The sequence below is a fragment of the Ailuropoda melanoleuca genome, chromosome 2 (genome assembly GCF_002007445.2).
Source record: "Ailuropoda melanoleuca isolate Jingjing chromosome 2, ASM200744v2, whole genome shotgun sequence".
Lineage (NCBI taxonomy): Eukaryota > Metazoa > Chordata > Mammalia > Carnivora > Ursidae > Ailuropoda > Ailuropoda melanoleuca.
In genome coordinates, this window is record NC_048219.1 from 138,427,221 (window position 1) to 138,447,956 (window position 20,736).

General features: G+C 34.7%; 1 protein-coding gene and 1 non-coding gene across 2 annotated transcripts in view; one reads left to right on the forward strand and one right to left on the reverse strand.

Annotated features, from left to right (window-relative positions):
- The window catches only part of BBS5 (Bardet-Biedl syndrome 5), a 25,497-nt gene extending 6,256 nt beyond the window's left edge, over positions 1 to 19,241 (forward strand). The window contains exons 3-12 of the mRNA XM_011221378.3: positions 1,060 to 1,125; positions 1,815 to 1,864; positions 1,996 to 2,123; positions 5,853 to 5,988; positions 8,592 to 8,687; positions 10,809 to 10,871; positions 12,993 to 13,127; positions 16,999 to 17,082; positions 18,007 to 18,030; positions 18,184 to 19,241. Of these exons, the coding sequence (XP_011219680.1) occupies positions 1,060 to 1,125; positions 1,815 to 1,864; positions 1,996 to 2,123; positions 5,853 to 5,988; positions 8,592 to 8,687; positions 10,809 to 10,871; positions 12,993 to 13,127; positions 16,999 to 17,082; positions 18,007 to 18,030; positions 18,184 to 18,285 (884 nt within the window). The 3' untranslated portion in view covers positions 18,286 to 19,241. The remainder of the gene's footprint in view (positions 1 to 1,059; positions 1,126 to 1,814; positions 1,865 to 1,995; positions 2,124 to 5,852; positions 5,989 to 8,591; positions 8,688 to 10,808; positions 10,872 to 12,992; positions 13,128 to 16,998; positions 17,083 to 18,006; positions 18,031 to 18,183) is intronic.
- Positions 3,455 to 3,558, reverse strand: LOC117801244. Its single transcript, XR_004623771.1, has one exon. It is a non-coding gene; the product is annotated as a U6 spliceosomal RNA (small nuclear RNA).
- Positions 19,242 to 20,736: the final 1,495 nt, after the last annotated feature.

Consider the following 20,736-nt stretch of genomic DNA (forward strand, 5'->3'; position numbering starts at 1 on the left):
CATGCTGGGTTATTTATTTTTTTGTCAAACATAGTATGTTCCACAGTTTCTCTTGAGAATGCCTTCCTTTATTTTAACTGCCTTATCCCATCTCACTCTAGCATTCCCACAAGCTGAGTTTCTCTGATTTGGATATTCTAGGGGTTTTCGGGGAGGAAGGAGAATTACCTGGCTATAGATTACTCATCAAAATAATTCTGTGGTTATAATTTGTTGAAGAAATGTTGGTTAAACAAAGTTAAGAGAGTTTTATTCAGGATTATCACAAAGCTATGCTAATATGTTAATTGTATTATAAATCTGTAAGATACATAGTTTACCATACCCAGATTTACTTCACTTTTTTTTTCTAGAGCATTTATAGGGACTGCTGTTTCATAAGACACACTTTGAGAAATGAAGTTTATCTAACTCTNACACACTTTGAGAAATGAAGTTTATCTAACTCTATATTTCAGTTAAGAACATCATTCTGAGGTTAGGAATGAAAAACATAAAGCCGTAAGCAGACTTCAGCCTGGCCATAACTTCATATGAGCAAAAATTTTTTGCTTATTGCAAAAAAAAAAATGGGTTTATAAGTGTGGCTTATGTAAATGAGAACTGTTTAGAGAGTACTCCTGTGGCAGAGATTAGTGTATATATGAAAGTCCTTTGAGAAATGTGATTTCACTAAATGGCTTTGTAATTATACTGTCCCATACTCATTCTTAGTTGTGCATATGACCTGCTGGGACTTCCAGAACAGCTTCCACCAAGACAAAATTCCAGTACACAGTTCTCTGTTGATTTGAGTTAAACCAAGTTATTGGCATTGAATACCTGCACCCCTTCTGTAACTGTCAGATTTTGTTTCTCTGGGATTCTGAATCATGCATTGTATACCTTACACGGGATAGATATGAGCAGTAAACATATTTAGTTGATAAATGTATGAAAACATCTGCGGGGATTACTGCTGTTACTGAGCTAGAAGTTCCATGTTTCCCTCTTTCTGTACTGCGAAAATGGGTCCTTACTTAAAGTAACCTATTTGTGTGTGTGTGTGTTTGCTTTTAGGTAGACTCTTAGTAACAAATTTAAGAATTATCTGGCATTCTTTGGCATTACCCAGAGTCAATCTTTGTAAGTATCTTTGTTGGATAACACTAAAGGAAAAAAATACTTTGTCAGGTGAACTTGCACAGTGGCTGTTGATAACCAAAAAAGCTGTACTGTGAAATATGCAGAAAACTTAAATTGATAAAAACTTTAGCAGTCCTAGACTAATCACAGACTGTACCATTTTGCAAAAGAAATATTTTTCAGTCCATTTTGTCTCTTGGACGTACACGAGATTTAGTGCTTTTACGCTGAATGGTTTTTATTCTTTGCTTATCTTTGACAACTTGCTATGACCTGTTTCAACTAATCCCAAAGAAGGGAGATCTAAATTCTAATAAAAGTACAACCTTTCATTGTGTTAAATTTTGTTTTACTTATTTTTAAAAATTATTTTAGATTGTCCAGCTAGACCTTTTTTCTTGAGGTACTGGTTGTAAGATGTTCAGTAAACGTACTATATAGGTTTTAGAGAAGCAAACTTCCTTTCTTTCTTCCTCAGAGAAGCTATGAATGTTGTTTGTCTAAAGAAGCAAAATTTACTTTCTAGTTCTTTTAATTATTTAACTTAAATTTGTAGTAATTTATTAAAATGTTTTAAAGTTGTACTTTACGTATATTTAATTTTTAAAACTTAAAGTTCTGTATACAGAGGTTTTTATCTCTCAATTTATTATATCATGTTCTTGAAATTCTTTGCTTTTGAATTTTAGCTATTGGTTACAACTGCATATTGAACATTACCACAAGGACTGCTAACTCTGTAAGTCTGAAAAATCTTATTGAAATATATATAGTGAAGAAACATTAGATATTTGAGATTGGACTTTGTTTTCACTGTAAATGAGAAATTGCTCTTGAAATCTGAAGTTTTAAATAAATTTCTCCTTACAGAAATTACGAGGCCAAACTGAAGCTCTTTATATACTAACAAAATGTAACAGTACTCGTTTTGAGTTTATATTTACAAATTTGGTTCCGGGAAGTCCTAGACTTTTTACTTCTGTGATTGCAGTACACAGGTATGGTAATACTTTATGGATTATTGCATAATTTTAAGGCAATTCTATGATATAGAGCTTTAGAGGAGAAAGTATATGATTGTGGTACTATCTTCCTCCAATTTCAGGAAATTGCAATATCCTGAAGATATATAAAAGAACATATTGCATTATCATTTAATAAGCACTTTGAAAGTATTTATAAAACACATAAGACTACTGAAGATACATAAAAATTTCTAGTGAAGATTCTATTAAATTAGCTAACAAGGTAGTTACAGTGAAATAGAGAGTTCATTCAATGTAGATAACCAGGTTGGATCATTCAGTTAATGAAATAAAAAACATTATTTTAGGGGAACCTGGGTGGCTCAGTCAGTTAAGCCTCCAATTCTTGGTTTTGGCTCAGGTCGTGATCTCAGGATCCTAAGATTGAGCCCCACCTTGGGCTCTGCACTCAGTGCAGAGTCTGCTTGAGTTTCTCATTCCCTTTCCCTCCCTTTCCCCTCCCCTACTCTCTCTCTCTTTCTCTCTTTAAAATAAATAAATCTTTTTTTTTTTTTTAAGATTATTTTACTAGCAGGGGCGCCTGGGTGGCTCAGTCGTTAAGCGTCTGCCTTCGGCTCAGGGCGTGATCCCGGGGTGCTAGGATCGAGCCCCACATCAGGCTCATACGCTGAGAGCCTGCTTCTTCCTCTCCCACTCCCCCTGCTTGTGTTCCCTCTCTCGCTGCTGTCTCTCTCTCTGTCAAATAAATAAATAAATAAAATCTTTAAAAAAAAAAAAAAAGATTATTTTACTAGCAATAGAAGGCATGTCTGGGTATTTTCCCTAAAGAGTTTTGTTGTTTTCTTTTATGGTTGTTTTGTTCATTTGTTTGCTAAATTCTTTTCACTACCTTAGCTCTTATTTTTAAGATTTTTTTTAATTGCTTGAGAGAGAGAGTGCGAGAGCACAGAGGGAGAGGAAGAGCAGACTCCCTACTGAGCAAGGAGCCTGCCTTGGGCTCAATCCCAGGACCCTGAGGCTTAATCCCAGAACCCTGGGATCATGACCAGAGCCGAAGGCAGCTGCTTAACCAACTGAGCCACCCAGGCGCCCTGCTTTTTTTTTTTATTCTATAAGGAAATGCAAGTTGACATCTTCTCATTTCCAAGATATGTAAAAACGAGATATTTGCACATAATTTTTCAGGTGTAACTAACTCAGCCTCATCCACATGTCATAAATTGCTTTGCAGGAATATTTTCCTAATAAAATATCACAATTTCATTATTCAGAGCTGCATGTTGTGCTCATATCATTTCCTCCGAGTCAATCTACAAAGGGTGGCAATTAGCTAGGGAACTGCAGAAAATATGGAATGCTTCATGAATACGCTTGTCATCATTGCACGGGGGCTATGCTAATCTCTGTATTATCCCGGTTTTAGTATATGTGCTGCTGAGGTGAGCACCTTAGCTCTTTATTTTTAACCAGCCCTAAGTACTATGATTTTTTAAAAGCTTGGCTAAGATGATAGGCTATTATACATATACACAAATTTATACTCACACACACAAATTATATATTATTGTTTTAATTTGCATTTCTTTATTACTAGTGATGTTGACATTTTTCTCCTTTTTTTGGCTATTTGTAGTTTTCTATTATAAATTTCTTAATTATGCCCTCATCTGTCATATATGTTGCAAATTTATTTCTTAGTTTCCTAGTTATTTGGTTTTGCATTTTGTTGATGATTTTCTAATCTACATAATGGTTTAAATTTTTTGAGATACAATTCATGTAATAGAAAATTTACCATTTTAAAGTTTACATTTTGAGGGGCACCTGGGTGGCTCAGTTGGTTAAGTGTCTGCCTTTGGCGTGGGTTGTGATCCCGGGGTCCTGAGATCGAGCCCCACATCAGGCTCCCTGCTTAATAGGGAGTCTGCTTTTCCCTCTGCCCCTCCCACCCCCATCTCTCGCTCATGTGCTCTCTCTTACTCTGCTCTCTCTCAAATAAATAAATAAAACCTTTAAAAAAATAAAGTATACAGTTTGATAGTTTTAGTATTTCACAATATTGTGCAGCTATCATCACTACCGAATTCTGGAATATTTCTGTCACCCTAGAAAGAAACCCTTATAGCCCTATAGTCCCCATAGTCCTTCCCGATTCCCTCCTCTTCACAGCTCCTGGCAGTCACTGAATTACTTCTTTCTCTATGGATTTACCTATTTGGGACATTTAATATAAATGGAATCATACAATATAGTGGCCTTTTATGTTTGACTTATTTCACTTACATAATGTTTTCACTGGTCATGTTGTAGCATATATCAGTACTTCATTCTTTCTTATAGCTAAATAGTATTACATTGTATGAACATATTTTGTTTACTCACTAATTGGTAGACATTTGGATTGTTTCCACTTTTTAGCTATTATGAATATTTTTCATTTCTGTTGTACATATATCTAAGGCTTAGCTCTTTATTTCACTTTAGTTAGAGATACGATATGAAGAGGAGTATAAAAGGAGCATATAAGCTGCTTTTCTTCAATAATATAAAAATAAGTGTTCCCCCACAAATAACTCACAGCATAAATAGTTTCCATTTTGTCCACTGGTTAAATATTGATGATTATAGCACTAAAGGAAATTAAGATTTATAGGCAAATGCTCAAATCCTCATCTTTCACAATTTATATATTAGGTTAATTAAAGTAAAAATCATAAGTTTAACAATGAATATTATGATTTATATAAATGACTTATAAAGTTATTCAGGCTAAGAAAATCCTTTAGTTTTATTAAATGGGTAAATTAGCCTCTGATTTTGTGGGGTAAAATTATAATTAATCAAATGTTATAAAAAAACTAATCCAAAAAGTTATAATAAAACCCAGAGGCACTTGGGTGGCTCAGTCGGTTAAGCATCCCAGCTCTTGATTTTGGCTCAGGTCATGATCTCAGGGTTCTGAGATTGAGCCCCATGATGGGGCTCCACACTAAGTGGGGAATCTGCTTGAGATTGCCTCTGTTCCTCTCCTCCTTCCTCTCCCTCTGCCCAGCCCCCTGCTTGTGTGTGCTCTCTCTCTCTTGCTCTCTCTCAAATCTTTAAAAGGGACTAATCAAAACTAATAATAAATACAGAACCTTCTTCTGTATTGATTATCAGTAGGAAGGCAAGGAGAGAGAACAAAGTTAGGGGGATGTTATATACACACGTACACTTGTACACAGATACACAGTCTCCTAGGGTCCTTTTTGGAGTTCATACAGATTCATTCCAATTTTCTGTATAGAGGTAGCTGTGAGCACGTTTGCAGTTGCAATGAGAAAAAGAATTGGACTCCCAGTTGTGCCTTTCACTAAAAGGTGCCTTTGACTAAAACAGAAATGGAGGGAAGCATTTTGATAGGGAAAAATAATTTCCATGTCTGTTATATGCAAGCATTGTTTTTTAGCTTAAAGAGAAAATGCTTCCTCTCATTTGTGCTGTACGATACACATTGTCTTAAAAATTAGACCTCTAAATTTAGGTTACTGAGATAAAATATGTAAATACTACACTAAAATGGTAAAGTCTATAAAAGACTGTGACACCAAAACTTATTGAAAAGCAAATTTTTTAATTTATTGTGATAATTATTTGAGTGATATACATAAGTATTAACAATTGTATATTTTGGTAGATAAGTAAACATAACCTAGGAAAACCACATTTTCAGTTTGGGTTGGTCTTTGTTCTTTTTTATAGAGCATATGAAACTTCTAAAATGTATCGTGATTTTAAATTGAGAAGTGCACTAATTCAAAATAAGCAACTAAGATTATTACCACAAGAACATGTATATGATAAAATCAATGGAGTATGGAATTTATCCAGTGATCAGGTATTGTGCAAAAAGCTAAGAACCTCTTGGGTCAGTGCTTTGGTAATCATTTTTCCATTTATCATTGAGTTTGAATATTCACTTAACTCTGTTAAAATTAGCATTATATCTCCTGATAAATCAGCATTATAGCTCTCGATATAAAATAACATTCCAATTTTCATATTTTTATGGTTTTGTGCTCTTTTTAGCAACATTTGTTGTCCATAGAATTTACAGGTGGAGTGTCCTTAGAGATTATCTTTTTCAGTCTCCATTCACTTAAAGATTAAAAACTCAGGCCCCAAAGAATTAAGTGACTTCATACATCTAGTTCGTCTGAGAACTGCGTTCTTCCCCACATGCTGCACTACCCTGAATATCTTGATAACTTATGCTGATGGAGGAAAGCCATGAGGTGGACAGTCATGGAAGACTTTTAATCTGGTCATTTTGGGGGTACTTGGCTGGCTCAGTTGGAAGAGCTTGCAACTCTTGATCTTGGGGCTGTGAGTTCAAGCCCCATGTTGGGTGTAGAGATTACTTTAAAATAAAATCTTAAAAAAAAAAAAAAAAAGAAAGAAAGAAAATCTGGCCCTTATGGAATTAAACATATAACTCATTTGGTGATTCCTACATCCATTATTATAACTTCTCATCTGCTCTTGAAGTCATGACCAGTTAAAATATCTAAGTTGGAATAAGTAACACATCAATTTCTAAAGAAAAATTTTCTCTTACATAAGAATAGTTTCCAGCCTCTGTGTGTGTTACAACCTAGGTTAGACTGATAACCACTGGGGTAAAGCTATAACATTTAAATGAGAGCTTCTTGCTAAACACTGAATCATAAACTTAAGTTGTAATTAAATTTTGCTCATTTGGAAAGTTCTAGTTTTAAACTCTGATAATGGTTCTGTAGTATATAGACAGCTCTACATCTAAATAAGTCCTAATCAGGAATCAGCAAGCTTTTTACTCTAATGGGCCAGATGGTAAATATTTTAGGCTTTGCTGGTCATACCATTTCTGTCATAACTTCTCAGACTTGCCATTGTAGTGTGAAACCAGCCATAGGCAACAAATGAGCATGGCTGTTTCAATAAAACTTTGTTATGGACGCTGAAATTTGAATTTCATACAGTATTCATGTGTCATGAATTACTATTCTTTTAACTTTTTTCCAACCATTTAAAAATGTAAAACTTGGTTTGTGGGACCAAGAAACTTGGCTTCTTGGTTTGTGAGCCATACAAAATGAGGCAGCAGGCCAGATTTGTCCTGTAAACCATAGTTTACAGATCCCTACTTTAGGTCATAGCTTAGATGTCATTGTCTGTAAGCTTTCTTCTGTGTTGCTTATGGAGTCTGCACTTAATTACCACTTCAAATTGTTCCTGCTCTAAAATACAGAGCTTGTCTGTACCCCAGCATTAGATTATAGGCTTTATAAGGATAGAGGTGGAATTACTCTGTTCATAGTTAGATCCTTACCATCTAGCACCACACCTGGCATTTTAAATTAATTAATTAAAATGTTCAGGATTATCAGAAATATTTTACTGAAAATAGGACTGTTATTGTTAACCTAACTTATGTTTATTGAATATAAAATATGTCCTCCTGTTCTTTTAAAAAAAAATCCTTAGGAGTTTTGCAAGTTGCTCTCTTCTCCTAAATTAAGAGGAAAGAATGACATAAATAATTATTCCTTATAAAGTTAGAGTTAGTACTGTTTAATGGGACATGGACCAGGAATAAGGGAGCTAAAAATTTCTATATAACAGTTTTTTGCAAGATGAGAGTAAAGGAGGGAAATTATCTATATACTTACACATGTATTTATTAACTTAATTATAATTAAGAAATAGGTGGTCTTTTCTGATGTATCAAACCTGGTCATCCCAGAAGAGGGCTTTTCAGGTTTTGGGTTTGTAAGTTAATGTTTTATGCCCACCCTCAACATATAAAACAAGTTCCTCTGGGAGCATATGGTGCGGAGGAGGTGGAGGTAGAGGTGGATAATGCTATAGATAAAGGGAAAAGGTGCCATGTACGAGGTATTAAAGATTTTTTTAGACCCTTTAGCTACCATTAATGGAGTGATTTTGAGTAGATGTTGAAGGGCCATATAATTGGAAAACAGTTTTGATTTATAGTTAGTGTTAAAGAGCCATAAAACATCTCTTGTGGACTAATGGGGGTTATCACATACGTTTTGTCTTTCTCTTACCACAATTTCCTTGTCTTAACGTATCCCAGGGTTTGAACAATAGTTGTAATAAGATCTAACACTTGCAGAATGCTTACTATGTGCCAGACACTGTGATAAGGGCTTTATTTATAGGGGTTATTTAATCAATTCTCCATTTTATATTTGACACAATGCACCAAGAACAAATTTTTGCCCATGTTCAGACAACTGTAAGTACTGATGGTATAATGATTAGAGTCTAACTTCAGAATCCAGGCCCTCAGTCATCTAATTGTTCTTCGATCCAGTGAATAATGAAGTCATTAATACTCCATCTGCTACTGTGACAATGAGAATTATTCTGGTGTTTAGAAAATAAAGAGTAAGTATTCAAACAAATGATCATTGATGTATCTCTCGTCTTTTACAGGGAAATTTAGGAACCTTTTTTATTACCAATGTGAGAATTGTGTGGCATGCAAATATGAATGACAGTTTTAACGTCAGCATACCATATCTACAAATTGTAAGTGCATGCATTTGGGTGACCTTATTTTAATGTAGAATAAATAATTTCTGTTCACTAGTTAATAGAATTTTCAGGATTAGGTGAATTCTGTCTCCCTCTTTTTGAGTGGCAGCAGTGTACCTGAGAGCAGACTTTTAAAAATGTTGATAATTCATAATTTCAACATAGAAAAGACCCAGTGGTACTTACATTCAAGGAAAACCCCACCATTATCAACTTTTTGTTAAAAGAGAAATATATTGGATTTAAAAATTTTTAATAGTCACCATACAGGGGCGCCTGGGTTACTCAGTCAGTTAAGCATCTGCCTTCAGCTCAGGTCATGATCCCAGGGTCCTAGGATCGAGCCCCACATTGGGCTCTCTGCTCAGCAGGGAGCCTGCTTCTCCCTCTCCTTCTGCTACTCCCCCTGCTTGTTCTCTCTCTCCCCCTCTCTCTGTCAAATAAATAAATAAAATCTTTTTAAAAAAAATAGTCACCATACAGATTAAAATGTGGTTTTTTTTTTTCTTTTCCTTGCTTTTTTTTTTTTTTTTTTAAGAGATGTGTCCTTCTTCCATAACCTTTTCATGAGGCAGGTATATAGTGGTTCTTTGCATGGATTCAACACACTGATCCACACACACTGTTTTGGCTCTCTTAACACTGCTTTTAAAGCCAGAATGAATTCTTTAATTCTGTGAATGAACTGTTTTCACTGTATTCAGATACAGGATGTAGTACAAGCTGGATTCATACAACAGGTTTGGTGAAAGGAATTAAGATGGTTTTTAGTGATAATGATTTTAGCATAAGTTCAATTAAAGCTGTTAAAATCCAGAATAAGAACTAACTGCATCTGAGACCAATTTATTTTGAGAGTAAAGGTGGTTCTTTTTATCTCTTCTGCTGCTGCTATAAGTATGTGATTCAGTGAAACAAATAGTAAACTCCAATAAACTGAAGAATTTCGTTTTACATAAGGAAATTATAGGACTCTAGTGCAAATTAGATGGAACATAAAAATAGTCAATGAAAATCCTGTGTGGTTTTCTTACGATAATTGCCCTTATTGTGGGATATAAGTAGTTTTAGCACTAAGCAGTTTCTTTAACAAATATTTATTGAATAGACACAATGTATGTGATATCTGGAAAATGTCATTTTTTAAAAGATTTCTTGGTTTATAAGAAGGATGATTCTTTGCTAACTATTCCCAAGCCTATCTTTTGCTAAATTGTTTGATTTCTGAGTTACTTTAAAATATCAGATCATTCATTTGCCAAATATTTAGCACCTACTATGTGTTTGGTGCTAGCAATACAGTCATGAAAATTATGAACCAGTACACAGTTCCTGCCATCAAGGAGGTTTCAGTCTGTTAGAGATTAAACAGGAAATCATAGAATCTGATAGGAAGAAAATCATTTCTGGTCATCTAAAGAAACACAAGAATTTATAATCGTGGCTGGGAAGATACGATAGAGTCTTCATAGGTATTTGATAAATGTGTTTGTATCGTTCGTTGCTGTTTTATGTGGTTTACATATGTTATAGCTCGTCTGACCTAATCTCTATTATACTAAAAAATTACTGAGTAGTAAACAACCTTGTGCTTTTCTTCGTTCTTCAGATAGACGCTTTTTGTTATTTAAGAATACAGTTACCAAATATGGCCTCTGGAATGAATTCAGCCTGGTCCAAACAACTTGCAATCTGATATCAACACAGTCTGTCACTAGGACAGTCATATTCATGTGACTTTTAAAAACTAACCCAGCCTTGGGAACCCAAAAAACACTGGGTCTCCAGTACTAAAAGATTGCTGGCCTTTGGTTTAAAATACTCAGAAAAATTTTAGACTCCCTGATTTTGGGGGAACTTTGAGTCGGATAATTTTGTGGATATTTCAGAGATGTCTTCTTGTATTACCTTACAAGTTTGCTGCCTATTTCTAGTATGAGCATTTTCATTTACTTGATTTTTATGGGAATATAATGAAGGAAAGAGGGAGAATTCTGTTCTCTAGTCTATGAAAAGCAGTTACTGTGTAGAAGTTGAAAAACTTGTTTGTGCTAAAGAATCACTACTATCAGATAATAAAAACATGCATTTTCTTCTTTTTCATTTTACATCTAGCGTTCAATAAAGATTAGAGATTCAAAATTTGGTTTAGCTCTTGTCATAGAAAGCTCTCAGCAGGTAAGATATTTTAAATTTTATTGATCTTTAATAGATTTTTTAAACTATGTGACAGTCTGTTTTTTTGTTTTATTTATATAGTAACCAGTTTACATCCAAGAAGCATATTAGCTTTAACATGTTAAAGAGTTTAAAGTCATATACTAATTGTCCACATAGGAAAAATCTTTTTATAAAAGTTTCTTTGTTGGGCAGACATAACCATTATTATCATCATGATTATCATTTTTAATGACAGAATTAAGTCACTGAACTTTTCGTGCATTCTCTCAATCTTTACACAACCCTATGATACAGTTACTATTTTTCCCCATTTTACATTCAAGGAAACTGAGACTTGGAGAAGTTAGGAACCTTGCCCACAGTCTCACAACTAGTAAGTGGTGGAGATAGGTTTTGATTCAGGTCTGACTGATTGACAAGAATGTCATTGAGAAACATATATATAAATACACACACATGCACCCTGTTTGAGATTTTATACTCTCATATGCAAATTATACTGTATCTAATTATAGTTGCTATGCCCCATGAGGCCAGATCTTTGCAGAAATACATTTAAATAAAACATTTACTTATTGTAAAATCAGTGCTCTTCTAAATTCTAAATGTAAATATGAATGTCTACTCACTCCTTTCCCCTGGCCTGCAGACTTGTAGTTTCCATTACTGGGTGCTTACTATGTTTCAGGAACTGTATCAAATATCATGTGTACATTATTTTATTTAATACAACAATTTAATAACTTTTATGATTAGAAATGTGAGGCTTGGATGGGGTCACTGTGTGACGGGTATTAAGGCGTGTGGTGTGATGAGCACTGGGTGTTATACGCAATTAATAACTACATCAAAAACTAATGATGTACTATATATTGGCTAACTGAACATAATTAATAAATGAATAAATGAATGAACGAATGAATGAATGAATGAAAAAGAATATTGAGGCTTAAAAGATTAAGGAAAGTATGTTTCCCAGCATCATATGGCTAGTAAATTTGTTTTAAAACCAGAATTTAGGGGCGCCTGGGTGGCACAGCGGTTAAGCGTCTGCCTTCGGCTCAGGGCGTGATCCCGGCGTTATGGGATCGAGCCCCACATCAGGCTTCTCCGCTATGAGCCTGCTTCTTCCTCTCCCACTCCCCCTGCTTGTGTTCCCTCTCTTGCTGGCTGTCTCTATCTCTGTCAAATAAATAAATAAAATCTTTTTTAAAAAATAAATAAATAAAACCAGAATTTAGGGGGCGCCTGGGTGGCTCAGTCGTTAAGCGTCTGCCTTCGGCTCAGGGCGTGATCCCAGAGTCCTGGGATCGAGCCCCACGTCAGGCTCCTCCGCTGGGAGCCTGCTTCTTCCTCTCCCACTCCCACTGCTGTGTTCCCTCTCTCGCTGGCTGTCTCTGTCAAATAAATAAATAAAATCTTTTTTAAAAATTTTAAAAAATAATAATAAATAATAAAACCAGAATTTAAACTCAGAAGCATATGCTCTCACCTTTCACGGTATGCTACTTAATTTTTTAACACTTTGAACAACAACCTGTCTTGGTCAGGTTTATTCCCTAATTCTTCAAAGAATTAGCCTCAGCTGGGCCATTCCCTTTCTTTTAATATATGATCTATTCCTTTTCAAGGTCTAGCTCAAGAAAAACTTAGTTCATTGGCCTTCACAATCTATAGTGTATTTTTTTTTAAGTCTTAAAACATCATCTTTGATATGTACAGATGAAATGATGTGATACCTGGATATGCTTTAAAATAATCCTCGGGGATGTACTGTATGGTGACTAATATAATAAAAAAACATAAAAAAATAATAAAAAAATAAAATAATCCTGAGTGAGTAAAGGGAGGAGATTTGGGGAAAGGAGAGGTTAAAGATGGAAAAGAGTTTGCCAAATGTTGCTACTCATTGAAGCTGGATGATGGACACATGGACACTTGTACCCTTTTTTTCTATTTTTGTATATGCTTTAAGTTTTTCATTACAAAAATTTTAATTAAAAAAATCAGCTTACCTATGTTGCTCTGAAATAAGGACATTAGAGCATAGTTTATCATATAGTGTAAATACCCATTCCTCAGGCTTGTTTTTTGTTTTTTCATTATTTTTTCTTACAGAGTGGAGGATATGTTCTTGGCTTTAAAATAGACCCTGTGGAAAAACTACAAGAATCAGTTAAGGAAATCAATTCACTTCACAAAGTCTATTCTGCCAGTCCTATATTTGGAGTTGATTATGAGATGGAAGAAAAGGTATTTTATTCAGTGTGTAAAATAGAGAGTTTACTGAATTGCTTTTACACAGTCTATAAAATTCAGATATAAACACATTATGTACAATTTAATTTTGAACTATGTTTAAAATGATGGATATACAGACTCTGCTCAGAGAGCATGACCCCTCGGCCATCACTAATTTGTGCCATCTACCTGTCTTCTCACTGGCTGCTTCGTCATTCATTCCTGCACTTCTAGGTGAGCAGTTTATCCAGAGAGGTGTCCATGTGCAAGGCTCCTCTGATGTGGACGGACTTCAGTCTCTCGCTCTGTTTTATTTTTTTTCCACTTCTGCCTCCTACTAGCATTTGGGCAAACCTCACAGGCCTCACAGACACCGGGCTTTTCCCACAGAGCCCCGCAGTATAGCACCTCCAGGAGTCTGCTCCATCAGTGTGGCCCTGGTCCATTCCCTATTCATCAGTGCCTCTTCCATGCTGGTTATGAAATATTTTGAATATCACATCCACATGTCTGCTCTTTGCTTTCCTTATGATTTCTGGGTTTTCCCCAAACCCACCCTGCTCTCCAGGTACCTCAGCTCTCTTTTGACTTTACCCTTCAGCCTCTATAGCTGGGACCCTTGTCATCCAGTCTGTCACTGGTGTCCTCACCAGCCACTCCATTAGAGATGTCCTCACTGTCTGCTCTGTCAGAGGTACTCTGGCCAGAGGTTTTGTGTCTGGTGCCCTCACTGACCACTCTTGTCACAGGCTCCCTTGCTGTCTGTTTTTTTGCTGGACCCCTCACCTGTGATGGTGCCCTTGCCACCACTCTTCCAACAGCGTCCCTGCTGGTGCTCAGCATGTTGAGGCCATCACACAGCACATGTATTATCTATAGCTCTTCTACTCTTGGACTGCAGCATGTGACCAGAGAAGATCAGGAAGTGGGGCTGGGCAGCTAAGTTCAAATTCACACCCTCTGACTTCAAACAGACCCTTGTTGCCTGGTAGCGCTCCTTGCTAGCTTTTTCTCTCCCTGTAATATTCTCTATATATCCCCCTTCCCTTCCAGCTGAAACTTGCCTCTGGGCTGCTGACACTGTATTATACATATAGTCATGTTTTTCACATCTTTAGCCATCCTCTTCTGTTTTCCTCCCTACCTGCGCTTCTTTCAGCACTCTCCCTTTCATTCTGTCTTCTCTGTATATGCCTCAGGAATATCAGCCCTCTTCCGGTTTCCTCAACTTGTACTTTTGTTAGATGACTCCCCCGTCTTTTATTCTGATCTTGACACATTCTCTCAGATGAACATGGTTCTAAATATTCTTGAATATTTTCACATAAATGAGCATTCCAAACAGCATAAATTGAATTTCTCATTTAAAAGTTTGTCCTAGTAATTTAATTAAGTAATTTTCCAAGTCTGTAAGATACACTGAGACTTGAGTATCTCAAACTTGGCATACCTAAAATGCTATCATTTTTCTCAAAAGCACTATCCTGCTGATGCATCTATTTATTTTCTACTTATTTATTTTTAGCACTGGCAAAGTCAGCTGTGCTCAAAACTTCAGAGATTTCATTTTTTTATTTTCCTCATTGTCTTATTTTACACATTCAATCAACAGTCTCCTCCCTTTTCCTATCCCTTTCTTTTCACTCAAACCACAATTACCATTATTACTCTTGCTTGCATAATAATATTATAGAACATGCCTGGTCCTTGGAACCTAGCAAACCTGACTTTAGTCCTAATTTCACCATTTATTTGTGATTCTAGGCAGATTTGAGCTTCAATTTTCTCATAAAATGAAGATAATCTGGGTGCCTGCAGGGTTCAGTTGGTTGCCGTCGCCTCAGGTCATGACCCATGTCGTGTTCCCTGCTCAGCGGGAAGTCTGCTTCTCCCTCTCCCTCTGCCCTTTTCCCCTTCTTGTGCTCTCTCACTCTCTCTCGCTCTCACTCTCTCTCTCTCTCTAATAAATAAAATCCTTAAAAATTTTTTTAAAAATGAAGATAATCTCTCTCACAAAATTATTGATCATATCCGTGCAATACCTGGCACCTGAGAGACACTCAGTATGTTAGTTCTCCTACCCATTCTCTCTCTGCCTTTCATTTCTTCTCTTCTTTTTTGGCCCCCGGTACATAATAATAACCAGCCATAATAACCCACTCCGTCATCTCATGTAAGTCCCCACTCCAAAGCCACCTCTTCAAGAAGGTCTTCCCTGACCACCATCTAAAACAGCAGCCTCCATCGTTTTTTTGTTCCTTATCCCTGTTCGCTTGCTTGCTTTATATTTGGTAACACTCATTAGTCTTCTCCACTATAAATCATCTCCATGAAGTCAGGGATTTTCATCTATTTTCTTTAACCACTGTATCTCCAGCAATTAGAACTAGCACAAATAGGCGCTTAGTGAACATTCATAGATGTTGAATGACTACATTGAACACCTATTGTTCCCATTCACTGCTCTAAAAACTTTATACACATCATCTCATTTAATCCTCCCAACAGTGCTATGAAGTATAGCATTATTTTTGTCCTTATCTCACAGTTATGGAGACTGACACTTAACTAGGTTGTTACTTCTACACAGTCACACAACTCTGTGGTTGAAACATTGAGGCAATCCTCAGATTAAGGGATTAGGTCACTCTTGTCAAGGAATATACTTCTACCCTACACACCCTCCCACCAATTACATATAGATAAAGTCTGAATTCTTTGGGCTGGTATTAAAGAATTTCTGTGGACACCAGCCTACATTTCCTACCTTATCTGCACAGCTTCAGTGTCTGGTTGTACAGGCTGTGCACTGCTCAACTATGAGACCATAGTAAACATAGACTTCAGTGTGAATGATGCTCCTTGGGATTGTTCAGTACAATAGCCCTGCGTAGCTTCTTCTGTCTGATGCGAATCTTCTGTTCTGACCATACTGGATTATTCATCATTCTTCAGCCACATCCTGAAGTTTCTCACCTTTACTGATGCTAGTCCTCTCTGACAGAAATACCTTTTCCCTAATCCTACCTATGGAAGTCATCCTCATCCTAAAAGGCCTAGATTACATGCCATTCTTTTCTTAACGGAGGTTTCTGGGATTCGCAAGCCAGAAGTCCTGTCTCTAAACTTTTTTATTATAATAGATACTGCATTTGTTACAATTACTTTTCATAGGTTGAACCATATGATACTAATATTTGACCATTTTGACTAACAAAAATGGCAATTTCATATGTTCCAACCTAATATTTAGTTATTTGTAATTGTGTTTTATCCTTTGCTCCATCCCCACTAGACTACAAACCTTTTGTGGGTAGCAGCAGGGACTTTTTACTTTTGGTACTGTTAGCATAGTGCCTAACACACCAGAAATACTAAAACATTTTAAAAATGAATTAATATCACCACCATATTTTATTCTGCTTTACCATTGGAATATGCCATGCAAATCTGAATTCTTTTACTTTTCACAAATTCTATTTAATGACTCTTTTAAAGAAAATTGAAAATTTGCTCTTATCAAAACTTAGTTTTTTTAAACTATGTGAAAGAAAATCAGATTAAGTCCATTGAGAGTTTTTTCTTTAAGGATATCTCTATGTATCATATTAAGTTTGTGTAAATTTGTCATTTTAATACTTTTGATGATATTGACTTCAGATTTAAAAGCTTAGATTTAACTGATTTATTACTCAAGTTAGTTTTAATAGAGTATAAATTATACAATGATTTTTCTAAGACTTGAGTAGTTTTCAGTTGTTTTATCCTTTTACAAGTATTTACAATTCTCATAGCACATTTTATTAAAATTATTTGTTTAATTAATATTGTCTCCTTGATGCATTTTTTTCCTTGATGCATTTTAATATCTACTGATTCTTAGCCACAGCCCCTAGAAGCTCTGACAGTTGAACAGATTCAAGATGATGTAGAAATAGACTCTGACGATCACACGGACGCTTTTGTGGTGAGCATGACAAAGAAGAGCTGCTAAATTTCTTCTGATTTTTTTTATCTGGGTCATGTTTAAGTAGTGGCTTAAGTGTATAAAACACCATAGAACTTGAGACTTTTGAGAGTTATCTTAAACATGAGTTAGAAAGTAATTTTTATAAGTTAAGGATTTTTTCTTTGTGTGAAATTACTTTTAAATGACCAAACTGGGAAATAGCTTGAGAACACTATTATTGAGAGAATTTCAGATCTGTGAAATATTTTTCATACCTTAGAATAATAGAACAGGTTAAATAGTTAATTAATTTAAAATCTATACTTTTTATTATTGATCTTTATGAGATGGACTTCCTTTCAATTTATTGGTATATTATATTAAAAAGTGTATTTAAACTATGAGCTTTCCTGTTTCCGAATTTGTATTATTTCATAGCCAAAATAATACTAATGTTTTCTATATAGTGTAGTGTGTGAATCTGGCCAGCATACCACTCTGGGAATAAATATTTTTAAACAAGTGTGAAATTAATATAAAGTATTTAATTGTAAACTACAGCATTTGCTGACACATTGAAGCACTGATTGTTTTGTTTTGCCAGCACCTTCTTCTAAACCAAAAGTAGGGATGAAATTTTATAGCTTCTAAGTCATTCTTTTCATCTTCTTTCAAGTTAACAATGCTAATTATATATTAAATTACAAAACACATGTTTTGGAGCTCAAAGCATAAGTCTTGTAGTCATTACTAATGATTGACAGAAGAAGTGAAATCTGCTTCTAGTGTAGTAAGGAGAGGTGAGAGGACCATTAGACACGCGGGAACAGAATGTAAATTACATTTAGTTACACAATTGTTTAGTAAATTAATTACCTGTTCCTTAGTCCACTGACCTGTTATATGTCAAGTATGTGAAATATAATTTTCTTTGTTTTATAGGCTTATTTTGCTGATGGCAATAAGGTAAGGACATTTTATCTATAGTATATGAAAAAAAAACTTTCTATATTCCAGCATTTAGTATTCACAAAACTTATGTGAAACGTATTTTTTGTTTTTTTCTTCTTCCTTGCCCTCCTTCTCTACTCCCATCTCATCCTCTTATCTCCCAAAAAGCAACAAGATCGTGAACCTGTATTTTCAGAAGAACTGGGGCTTGCAATAGAGAAATTGAAGGATGGATTCACCCTACAGGGACTTTGGGAAGTAATGAGTTGATCTTGAGTTGAGCTGGATTTCTATTAAAAGATATCTCAAGATTAAAGATACTAGTTGCCTGCTATAAGGCATGGAATAGTTTTTACTTTTACAGAAAAAGCTTTTAAGAAAGAGTTTTTTAATGATTAAGGAAGAACTCACTTATCTAAGATTTTATTGCCACTTTTCTAAAAATTAAATTTTAAATTGTAATCAAAATGTATCTGGTTTGTAAATATGTTTATTTTGTACCTAATGCTTGTAAATTATTAGTCTGCAGATAATAAATGACTGTATCATGTTGGGTTTAATAAAGAATTTATGCAGCACCATTTAATGTTTTGAAAGTATTATTTAAAAGCATAAGACTGTTCTTATGGAGTAATCAAAATATTGCCTTTTTAATTATAAAAATCCGGTTTAAATAAACTGTCAAATAGCTCCAAATGTAAGCCAACTCTAATATAAATTGCGACCCTTAAACTTATCATGTTTAAGTAACCATTTCTGTAAAACCTAAAAATAATAGTTAACTCTGGAGTATATCAACCCCTATGTGATGTTTTGGGCACTATCTTATAAATAATTTCAATATAGTTTTGGCAAGAATACATGTATTTTGTAAGTAAATAGTTTTAAATAGTTTGTAAATAAATTCTCGTTTGTTGACTTTCTTGTTTGTACTCACTGAAACCTCTTTGAAGTTTTCAGCAATAGGATATTCTCTGATTTCTTGCTTAGCTATGATTTGGCAACTTCTCTGGCATCCGTGTTTTTTGCCACTGCTTTGGTATAAAGAAACATTGTAAGGAACCTTTGTTAAACCATTGAAATTAGCCAAAGGAGCCCTCTTTCTCTAGAGGGAGAGGAGTGAGTGTGTAATAGCACATAAAATAAGATGCAGCTGGATGTATAACCATAAACACACAGCACAACCCAATGCTAACCAAGTGCTAACCTGAGTTTAATTAAAATCAATGAACAAAAGCTGTACATTCGTTTCTTTATTTAAAAAGAAAAGGATTTGTACATTTTTAAGAGATGGGGTTATAATAAACAACCTACATTAAGGGGAAAAAACGGGTTGTTTGAAAATTTTACACAGGTCACAAAATGCTGCCAGGAATATGTTTAAATAGTTTTTGAAGCAAAACAGATTTTATAATTGCTCACTAGTAAGGAATCTCAAAATGTCATATCATGGTGTTTGCATCTGACTCACTAATCTTTTCAAATGTTAGTTGTTACGAGTAGAGAGAAATGAGTCATTTATTGTTTAAACAAGGGAGCAGCTGTTAGTTTTTTCTAGTGTGTTAAAACCTTTAGTGACATCTATAAATGGAAAAAAGAGTCAACGAGCTCTTCTTTCAGCTGTTGTTTTAGCAGCTGACAGTACCTTTGACTCCACTGTGATGTAAAATAAGAGGGAAAAGTCTTTACTCATAGATAGAGACCTTGAAGTTTAAAAATACACAATTCACTGATCTAGGGGCATTTACTCATTGGACAAATATTTACAGAGCACATGAGGCCCTGGGGCTATAGCATTGAACAAAGCAAACCAAAACAAAAATTCCTGTCTTCAAGGAGCTTATATGCTTTTGAGGTTTAAGAATACCAAACTTTGAAATTATACAGTATATCTGCAGCCCCACTGAGTTCAGAATATGTGACAGTATAATTTTGTAATAAAATAGTTCATGAAGAGGTATATACAATGTCATCTGCATATAAACAAAGGATCCATTTTTTTTCAAATCATGACTTCTGCACTCCATAATTAATAGGGTGTTCTATTACAATCAACAACTTAGATTATGATTTGAGTTATGTATTCTCTTTTTTCCTTGAATAGGCTTGTTTTTCAAATTATGCAGGTGATATAGCACTTCTTCCTGATTTTGCTGTGTTCTGTTGATAACACTGTTTTCCTGGAATTACATCTGTTCTGTATTTTATTTAATTTTTTTATCTTCAACACTTAAATCATGGAATATCTTTGGTGATCATGTGATTTTTTTCTTTACCTAGTGTTGACTTTTAACTATTTCTATTTCTTTCTGGACTTGATTCATTTTAACCTTTTGCCTTTATTCTACTTGTTTTATAATTGTTTGCCACATCAGATACTTTGTAGAGAAAGGCAAGGTATGAATAACTTAAATAATTTTATAATGTAATTCAATACTAATTATAGTTTTTCCACTTATGAAAGAAGGATAATTTAGAATATCTTAGAAAATTAGCAGTTTCTCTGCATTATTACGTCAATTATGGTGGGGTATTTTTATTAAAGGTTTTTAAAAATAATATACATAAGTAGAAGTCTTTAAGTTTCCTACTTCTAAAAGAAAATTATAAATACCACTGTTTTAAGTGGAAAATAAAAATTTATATGTAACAGTAATTAGAAAAGGGATTTTGCTTATGAGTATTCAAATGAACTCACCTCATATTCTTGACCTTTGCATC